Consider the following 10,265-nt stretch of genomic DNA (forward strand, 5'->3'; position numbering starts at 1 on the left):
CTTTATTTTCCATCATTTGGTCTTCTATATCGCTGATTCTCTCTTCTGCCTCATTTATCCTAGCAGTTAGTGCCCCCATTTTTTATTGCACCTCATTAATAGCCTTTTTGATTTCGACTTGGTTAGATTTTAGTTCTTTTATTTCTCCAGAAAGGGTTTCCCTAATAACTTCCACGCTTTTAAAGCCCAGCTAGTATCTTAAAAAGTCATGATTCTGAACTCTAGGTCTGACATCGTACTACTGTCAGTATTGAGTAGGCCCCTGGCTGACAGTACTACCTCTTGTTCTTTTTGCTGAGGTGATTTTTTTCGTCTTGTCATTTTGTCCAGAGGAGAATAGATGAGTAAGAAAACAAAATGCTAACAGATTAAAAACGTCCCCAGCAAATATACTCTATAGAAATCAGAAAAGACCTGAAACCAGGGGAAAAGAAAGGGAAAGAAAGAAAAAAGAAAGAGAAAAAAAAAAAACACAAAAAGAAAGAGATAAAAACAAAAACAGAACAATACAAAAAAAAAACCAGAATATGATCAAATATGATCAGGCTAGTGCATAGATCAGTGCCACACACTGGATTTTGGGTGTATTTTGGTCTGTTAGAAAAAAGTGCTTCCTAAAATTTTAAAGGAAGAAAGACATATATGTACAAAATAAGGGTTGATACAATGAAGGGATGGAAGATGACTGTAAAGATAAGAATTATAAAAGATTTTATAAAAGGAATTGATAAGATAAGAAGTTGTTTGAAAAAAGAAAGAAGATTTAAAAAAAAAAGAAAAAAAAAGGGAGAGAATGTGATCAAGCAGGAGACTAGAACCAAGCCATACACTAGTGATTTAGGGTATATTTTGATCTGTTAGAAGAAACTGTATCTTAAAATTTTAAAGAGAGAACAACTTATATATATATGCCAAAAATAAGGGTAACTACTATGAAGGGATAAAATATGACTCTAAAACTGAAAAATAAAAAATGTTTTTTTAAAAAAGGGATTGATACGATGTTGGTTGAAAAAGGGAAAAATAAAAAAAAAACAGTTAAAAAATTAACTTTGAAAAACTAATGAATCATAGTAAAAAAAAGCCATGAATTCTATGTGCAGTATTCCCCTAGCGCTGGAGTTCTCCTGTTCTCCTTGATGGGTAAACTTGGTCTTGGCTGGCTGTTCGTGCTGATCTTCTGGGGGAGGGGGCCTGTTGCCGTGGTTCCCAAATGTCTTTGCCGGAGGCGGGATTGCCCCGTCCCTGAGAGTCCAGGCTAAGCAAGCTGCTCGGGTTTGATCTCAGGAGCTTTTGTTCCCTCCAAGCTCTCGGTACAGCTTTGGAGGACCAGGGTGATAATGGTGGCCTCCCAATCTCCACTCGGAGGAGCTGAGAACTCGGGGCCCCACTCCTCAGTGCGCCCCCAGAGAAAAGCAGTCACTCCCGTCTCCCCGGTCTCCGGCCGCACTCTGTGCTCACCCGGCCTGTGACCGAGCGTTTCTATGTCTGGCACCCGACCCCGTGTGGAGTCTCCAAACCCAGCAGATCCCTGCGGTGCGCTCCCGCGCTGCTCCTCCCGGGGGAGGAAGGGGAGTCTCCCCGGATCTGCCGCTTGTTGGGTCCCTGCTGGAGGAGCAGTGGCCCGACTGGGCCGCGGATCACAGTTTATGGCCACCCCGAGCTGAGAGCCCGCGCCTCGGCTCCGTCTCTGCAGCCGGCTTCCCCGCTCCGATACCTGGGAGCTCTGCTGCACTCAGGCACCCCCGGTCTTTCTGTGACCCCGAGGGTCCTGAGACCACACTGTCCCGCGAGGGTTCCACCCCCCGCTTAGCCACTGCAGCGACGTCCCTCAGCGGAGCCAACTTCTAAAAGTTCCGATTTTGTGCTCCGCGGCTCTAGCACTTGCCAGAAGCAGTCAACGGAGGCCCCCTCCCCCGCCGTCTATCCTCCCGAATATCGCCTCGGATTCACTTCTCCGCACGTCCTACCTTCCAGAAAGTGGTCGCTTTTCTGTTCAGAGAGTTGTTGCTACTCTCTTCTTCGACCTCCTGTTGAGTTCGTAGGTGTTCAGAATGGTTTGATCCCTATTCAGCTGAATTCCTGAGACCAGACGAAATCCAGGTCTCCTACTCCTCCGCCATCTTGCTCCGCCCCCCCACCCCCGTCTCCCATTGGTTCTTTTTAGACCATTGTAGCAGGTGAATTTCTTTAGCTGGGGTAGAGTAGGGCAGGGTGCAAGGATGAGGTGCATTTTGCAGCTAGTTCATCCAAGCAGACATATCAGGAATCCAAACTGCTCAGAATTAGATGACCCATAAGAGAATAAATAATGTTTTCTTCTGTCTGCGATGGGTGACCAGGATCCCTAGCTTCAGAAAATGTCCAGTTCAAACCATCTGAGCAATGTTCCATTGGGGCACTGCAACCAACCTATGCTAACAAGCACTCTGATCAGAGTGAGCCTTATCGCAAACTCTTCCTCTTCACCAACCATCAAAACCCAAGCAGTTCAGCTGTACAGAAGGATGGAAGTTCTTACACGTGCAATCCATTAACATGGATGAGCCTGGGAAACATGCTGAGTGAAAGAAACCAGTCACAGAAGGACAAAATCTATATGATTCATCTACCTGAGGTTCCTAGAATAGGCAAATTCATAGAGACGGAAAGCATAATAGAGGTTACCAGGAGTGGGGGTAGCAGGAAAATGAGGAGTTACTGTTTCCTGGATAGAGACTTTCTGTTTGGGTTGATGAGATAGTTCTAGAAAGGAGAGTAGTGGGCTACACACCATTGTGAATGTGCTTCATGCCAGTGAATTGTACATTTAAAAATGGTTAAAGTGGTAAATTTTTTTAAAGTGTATCTTATTTAAAAAGACTTTTATATTTTAAGAAATAATCAGACCTTTTATAAAAAAAAAACATTCTCCTGATTCCTAAATGAAGTATTCTAGAGCCTCCCTGACCTCTTAATGGATTCATTTTCTAGTGTACTGATACATTTCATAAAGTGTTCTAAAAATATATTAACTAAGGCTTAATAGTCTTTTGGATGCAGTACTATGGGCTTATATAAACGATGGCTTGGAAAAATTCATGGAAGACTAGTGGGAAGAACTCTGGTTATTGTCTGACAATTAACAATTTGAAAGGTGTCCAGTGTTACACTTTTCTCTAAAAGAAATTTATATAAAATCATCCAAAGAGAAATATTTAATTTCTTAAGAATTCATTAACTGTGATACACTTCATTACCCATAAGCTGGGGACACTTAAAAAGCACTCACTGAACATGCTAAGAAGTGCCATGTTGAAAATGGTAAATATTATGTTTATTTTACCACCAAAAAAAAAAAAAGCTGAAATGGGTGATGAAATGTTCTAGAATTAGAAGTGGTGATAGGTTGCACAACTCTGAAGATACTAACCACTCAGTAATACACTTCAAAGGATGAATTTCGTGGTATGTAAATTAAAGCTATTATTTAAAAAAAAAAAATCCAAGCTGAGGAAGCAGTCTTTATGAGGAGTAGAAAGAAAGAAGTCAAATATCCCAGAGCCCCTCCCAGCTGCTGGAAGAAATTACCTAAAGAACTAGGTGGGGGGGGGGAAACACAGGCTGAGGTCAGTCATATCCCAGACAAGACCCCAAAACAGATTGCAGAGGGAGCAATTTGCTTTCCAAGATGCTGAGATGAGGGGGTCAAATAGCAAGAAACACAACAGGATAGCTTTTTACTTTTCACAGACATTTTTCTCTCATAGGGTGCACCACATCTTCGGAGGCTTTTGACAAAGATCGTCGGGAGGGTGTGTGGTCCACCCATGCCTCTGGCATCTGAATTCTCTGCTGGGTCTGGAAGGGATGGACAGAAGTTACGTGTCCAGGTGCCATTGCCTGGACCCTCAAGAAGATGCAGTGCAGGCTTGTCGCAGCAGGGGCTCTGAGAAGTCACCACCAGAAACGTGTGTGCTTGTTTATTGCCTTGCTTTCCCACAAGCAGGGACTTTGGCTGGATTACCAGTACTAAGAACAGCTCCTGACACACACTCTGTTCCTGACAACAATATGTGTTGAGGAAGGGGAGGCAGAGAGGGAGGAATGGAGGGAGGGAGGATGGACAGACATATCTATTGATGAGTTGTTACCTAAATATTGTTGAGGACATTACTAGCCACATCACACATGGTTTCTGCATCAGGTCCCATGTGAGAAATTCTGGAACTTAAAGCTGGGAAAAAATCTCACTTCCACTGACCAAAGGGTATGGTTCTTCCTCTTAGACAGAATTTTAATATAGATCCAGCTATCTTTTTATGGTAGCTTCTAAGAGGTACAGAGCTGAACCTGACACTCATCTGTAGCTGCTGAATTAGCTCTATGATCTGCATAGCCTTGATTTTCTGTTGATGTTTTATTCTCCCCCGATTGTCCAATATCTGCTGCTACTTTATTCTGCTGGTAGGTGGCTCATCTCAGATACTTTGTAAAATGAGTGAGGAAGAATGAAAACGTATTTCTGTTGAAATGGTTTGAAGATACAATCTGCCCCATTGTGAAGTTCGCACTGTAGCTGAGCCCACACTGTTTACCCAGCTTTCCTCCTAGTGTAAAAGTAGACAATACACACTCAGGGCTTCAGCGCTAGAGGGACCAAGAGTAAAAGTAGAGTCAGAGGTAGCCGTGTGCAGGGAAGGTGTTGAGATGGAGGGAAATTTGACTCATGGATTGTGGAGAGGAGAGAACTTGATGTGCGCCTTCAGGGCATGCTTTGGGTCCAGGTTTCTCCTGCACAAGGGAGCCCAGCCATGCACCCCCCATGCGAGAGCTTCACCCTCGCACCGACTCCATGGGGGGCAGGAAGCGGGTACCTCCCTGATGACTCTCCCTGGCCCGGGGATGCACGATAAAGCAGCCTGCTCCCCTCATCCTGCGGGGCGCACTCCCCCATCGGACAGATATGATACGTTTTCTGATTGAAAGGCATTGTGGCTCCATTGACAAGAGTCTGAGCTCTGGCACAGCGTGGACCCGGTTTAAATCCTGGCTCTCTCTTCATCAGGTGCACAGCCTTACATAAATCACTTCCTGTCTCGGAGACCCAGTTTTCTCCTCTGTAGAGTGGGGCTAGGACTCAGCATGTTTCTAGGATGATCGGAAGTCAGGACTAACTGCCAGTGGTGCCTGACTGTACCTGGGCCGTGGCAGGGGAGCAGGGGTGGGTGTGTGGAGGAGACTGGTGATACGCCTCTTCGCTGGCAGGAACGCCCGAGGTGCCCAGGGCAGGGGGTTGGTGGCTTTGCCCCTATTGGTTCAGAAACTCTATGTTCCCGTACAGGACCCACTTCAAATATGGCCTCCTCCTGCCACTTGAATTTTGCAGTGTGTTGGAAATTCTAACACTAGAGCATCTAAACAATGAGTCCCAAACTATTGCTCATACCCGATGCTGACACAAAAGTCCTCAGAGGTGGGTTTTTGTTTTGATTTCAAAATGTTGCAAACCGTGTGTTTCATTCTTTTTTGGAATGGCCTCCTATTTGGAGGGAGGAACGGATTGTCACAGAGCCTGGCCAGGACCTTCTCGGTGCAGGGGCCAGGAGGGGTTTCCTGCATCCACCCCAGGCTCGCCTTCCTTCTGGCCTGTCCTTACTCCCTCCTCCCACCGATCCACATGGGTACTTGTCCTGGCTCTCTTTTCTCCAGGGCGCTGGGGCACCAGACCATTTGGCACCCTGGTGTATCATGCCTTAGCCACTGTTAACATTTCATCAGGCCCTACTGGAATGCCTTACTAGAGTGTGAGAAAGTGTCAGTCTGGACCCTGGAGTGGCTTGTGAAATAAATTTAGTGTGTCATGACCAACATGCAAAACAACAACAGAAGAACAGTAGCGAGTGTTTTGAAAAAATATCAGAGTACCAGACAGAGAATAGGAGTAAGTGTATCTCATGAAATTTTTGTTTTGGTTGTATTGAATAAACTAGGTCAGTATCTAAAATATCTTTCTTTTTTTTTAATTTAAATTCAATTAGCTATAGTACATCATTAGTTTCAGATGCAATGTTCAATAATTCATCAGTTGCATATAACATCTATTTCTTACAGAGAGTTTTAAACAGAACAGCCTGAAAGCCATTATCTTTCCAGAAAAGAGAGAGAGACAGGGGAGCGTAGGTTCTGTGGCCAGGCGAGGGGCTGGTATTCGTGGGCGGGGGAGAGAAGGCCTGCACAGTGCTATGGTGCCCAGAGAACACTGCTCAATCCCTACATGGAGACCAGCTCTTCCGTGATCTGTGCACAGAAGACCAGACTTTAAAGTTTATAAAGCTTTCGTAAGTGACCAAGAGGTAGTCATGGTTGTGCTGTGGGGATAGAAGAATGACAAAGATGCTGTTTCAGTGTGATCACGTGTACCAGAGTCCCTGCTGTGCACCAGAGGAGACACACAGGCAACATGCCATGGGAGGAGGGGTAAATGCTACAATAGGGATGTGTTTAGACTAATGGGAGAGAGGAGAAAAGGCTAATTCTATGGAGGGCTGTGCTCATTTCCTAGGGCTGCCATAACAAAGTCCCACCCCCTGGGCAGCTTGGAGCAACAGAAGCTTACTGTCTGAGTCTGGAGGCCAGAATTCTGAGGCCAAGATCTTGTCAGGGACATGTTCTCTTTGAAAGCATTAGGGGAGGATGTGTTCCAGGTCCCACCCAGTTTCTGGGGAGTCCTCAGCTTGTGGCAGCCAACTCCAGACCTCGCCTAGTGTTCCGTGTGTGTGTGTGTGTGTGTGTGTGTGTGTGCGTGTGTGTGTCTGTCTGTCTGTCCCAGTTTCCCCTTCTTATAGGGGCCCACCCTAATGCTAGCAATCAACCTAACTAATTTCATCTGTAATCAGCCTAGTTCCAAATAAGGTCACCTTTGGAGGTACTGGGGGTTAGGATTGAAACATATGATTTTGGGGAGACACAATTCAGCACACAACAAGGGGTCAGTGGAACGAATGGTGTTTGCCAAAACCTGAAGATCAGCAGGTGTTTTCTACCAACGCGGGAAAGGGATGACATTCCAGAAGAAAGGCGCTCTCTGGTCCCCTGCCCCTCCCACGGACGGAGCAGGCCGCCACAGGGCACCTGGCCAGCCACAGAGATGGCACCCGCTGTGTCTCAGGCACATCCAGCATCCAACTCTTTCTTTTGGAGCCACGAAGGAGAGAGCTTGTCTGCCGGTGGCTAAGAAGCCTCCCGCACCTTCCATTTCAGAGTTAGTAAGCACTGGAAGACCTACTATGTGCCAAGTCCTATCACAGGCAGGATCTTGCTTTTCCCTCACAGGGTGTATTCTTATTTCTATTTCTATGCTACAGAAATCGAGGCCCAGAGAAGCCAACTCAAGCTGACAAAAGGGACACAACTGGTAAAGACACAACTAAATTTCAGTCTTGGCCTGACTGACTTCAAAGCCATTTTAAAACCTTTTCCCAATTACATCATGGTGAGAGGCATCTCCGAGGAAATGCACACGTTGTGTCATTCCACAGGGCCAGAGTTGGGTGTTCTGTGCCTAAGCCCTCCCTATAATCTTCAGACAGCCGAACTAGGGAGCCCAGGGAGGAAGGAAGCTAGGCTTTATAAAGAGAGAACTGCATTTTTTTTTTTTTCAGGAAAATGCAGTGCCTAAAGGGAAACTAACCAGAGCAGAGAACCCCAGGATATTCAAGCGAGGAGGGAGTCCAGAACCTACTGCAGCCCCTTCTGTCATGGTAGGTGACCCGGAAGGAAGGGTGCTGGCTCACCAACCTACAGCTGTATGGTCACAGGGTCAGTTCTGGAACCCAAGAGTCGGTACTGGGACACTGACATAGTTTTGGAGCTAAAGTGGTTATTTAAACCAATCCCACCTGGGATAAAATGCAGACAGTTGAAACCAGTCGGGGGGGGCCAAGCCCTAGAGATCTGATAGCCGGCCAGTTCAACGGTAATGGGGCCTCCACAGCCCACGGCACACTCTGCGGAAACAGGAGTGGGAGAGACAGGGCCACGGTCCGGGCATCAGGGAAACGATTAAAACAGCCTCAAACCTCAGGCATTTAAAAGAAAAAAAACTTTTTTTTGAGGAGTGAAGGAAGGAGTGCCCGAAGGAATTGGAGGTCCTGTCAGAACAGGTTTCTGAGTCTCAGCTTGCTCTTCCGTGCTTCGGGAATCTCTCCCAGCTCCCCCTGCGGCATTAATCGAATGCTCAGGGAAAGATAATGTGTACAAACACCGGGATAAGTAGAAACAACGAGATAACTGCCCGTGACTTCTTGCACTAATTTCCTGCTTGGGCTGCCTGGGCTTGAAGCCTCCAGTGCCCAGCAAAGCTGTCAGGCAATCTCCTTGAAGTCACAGGCTCTCCCGAGGCTGCGCCCAACCTACAGATGGAGCACATCCCCCAGTTGTTCGGCTCCCGTGGAGCTAAGCACCTAGATATTGGAAAGCATCTAGTTCCCAGGAAGATTGCACTTCCCCCTGGGATTTTTAGAAGCCACACAAGCGTTATCTCATCCATCAAGCCGGTGGTAAGTGACAAATACACTGCGAACGCAGTGCGGCCTACCACCAAAGCCCCTGCCCTCCGCCCAGGCTGCTCTGTGCACACCACCCACCGCTCCTCCCCAGGGCCTCCTCCAGGAAGATCGGCAACAGGGGACTGCCACTCTGCCCCAGGCCGAGGAGAGGGTGGTGAGAGTCTCGCAGGAGGACGGAGCTGTGGCTCCGAAAGTGCAGACAAGTTAAGTGCGCGTGCGCGGGAAGAGGGGGCGAGCCAAGTTCCCACCCGGCACCTGAGGCTCTCGGAAGAATTCCCCTCCACACTGTATGTCTCAACAGCTCTTACCTTTCTGTCTTTGGAGGTGGACTGGCCAGGGGCCGTTTCCGCTCTCTTAGAGGACTTAGAAGAGGTAGAGGAGAGGCCATGGGCGCGGCGGGGCTTCAGGCCGTCGAGGCTGCTGAGGTATTTCTTCCGCAAGGCCAACAGCTCCTGCAAGTACTGCAGGCAGTCCTGGGTGCGCGAGTACATCCACGCCCGGTCCCCCTCCTGCTGCAGGTAGGACAGGCTGGTGTCCATGCTGCTGGGGCTTTTGTATTTCTTCAAGGACTCGCTGAATTTCTCTCCGTGGTCCCCGACCACGTACATGGAGCTGCTGCGCATCAGCCTCACGGCCGGGCTGGCTCTGTCAGAGTAGGGGCTCTCGGCCACGTCCACCTTCCTCTGAGGACCGGAGTTAAAGATCGAGTGCAGCCTTCTGAACATAGTGCTCGATTCCTCCCTGGGGGTGCCTTCCAGCTGCCTGCACTGTGCCACTTGATCTAGCTGCGGGGAAAGGAGCCAGCACGCAGGCCTCCTGCCATCTGCCTCCCAGGAGGCTTTGGATCTCTGGAATCCCCAAGCCGGTGGGCCGGGTCAGGCAGGCAGGCTGGGCAGCTCTCCTGGGGGGGAGACATTTACCTCCAATAACCACGATGCCATCAACCACCTGGACATATAAGGTGATGCACTGTGGGCTTACCTGCAAGAGACCTGGCTGCCCCTAAGCACGTTGGATACCAATACCTTCGATGCTCTTCCACTGAAGGCCCCAGCTGGATGTGGAAAACATGACAGTGCTTTTCCTGCTTGACTATTTTCTCTCCTGTTCCTTTTCCATTTCTGGATGTGGTCTCACTCAGTTTGATTTGATCTTGGTGTGGATTTTTACGTTTCCACCTGGGCTGAGCTGGCTCTGGTCTGGAACGCCTTGCATCCAAAATGAAATCCTACGTGGCAAAAACACCGCGAAGCCAAAACTCATGTGTTGCTTGAGGTAAAATCCAGTCCCCTGCGAGAGGCCAGGGTGGACACAGCCAGGGCGGTTGGCAGGAGGCTCTCAGATCTTCGATAAGCTGGGCGCTGAGCAGGCATGCCAGCGACCTGCAGGTGCCTAGCCCTGCCGTAATGAGACCTCGCCACGGTTACCGGATAGCAGCCGGCTGTGGAGACAGGAGGATTCAGGTATCGGGACCAAGCTTTCTGCACAAAAGGCTTAGTGAGTGGAGGGTGGCCACAGAGATAGGGCAGACACATTCTTTAGCTGGAACACATTTTTCATTTAAATAGACTAGTCATAATCAGACACTAACTCTTTTTCCAAGAGCATCCTTTGAGTACATTAGGATCTCAGGGATGTCCCCTCTAGGATTTTTCTCAGGCTAATAGGACACATGGTTATTGCCTTCATTTCTCTACCCAGCCTATTTCTTTCCCA

General features: G+C 48.1%; 1 protein-coding gene across 1 annotated transcript in view; it reads right to left on the bottom strand.

Annotated features, from left to right (window-relative positions):
* CUNH13orf42 (chromosome unknown C13orf42 homolog) overlaps positions 1-9,274 on the bottom strand; it is a 38,710-nt gene extending 29,436 nt beyond the window's left edge. Inside the window, exon 1 of the mRNA XM_025874526.1 lies at positions 8,858-9,274. Within this exon, the coding sequence (XP_025730311.1) occupies positions 8,858-9,274 (417 nt within the window). The remainder of the gene's footprint in view (positions 1-8,857) is intronic.
* Between the last annotated feature and the right edge of the window lie 991 nt (positions 9,275-10,265).

Source organism: Callorhinus ursinus, unplaced genomic scaffold, assembly GCF_003265705.2.
Source record: "Callorhinus ursinus isolate GAN/ISIS: 27379988/994484 unplaced genomic scaffold, GSC_fseal_2.0 scaffold7, whole genome shotgun sequence".
Taxonomy (NCBI): Eukaryota; Metazoa; Chordata; class Mammalia; order Carnivora; family Otariidae; genus Callorhinus; species Callorhinus ursinus.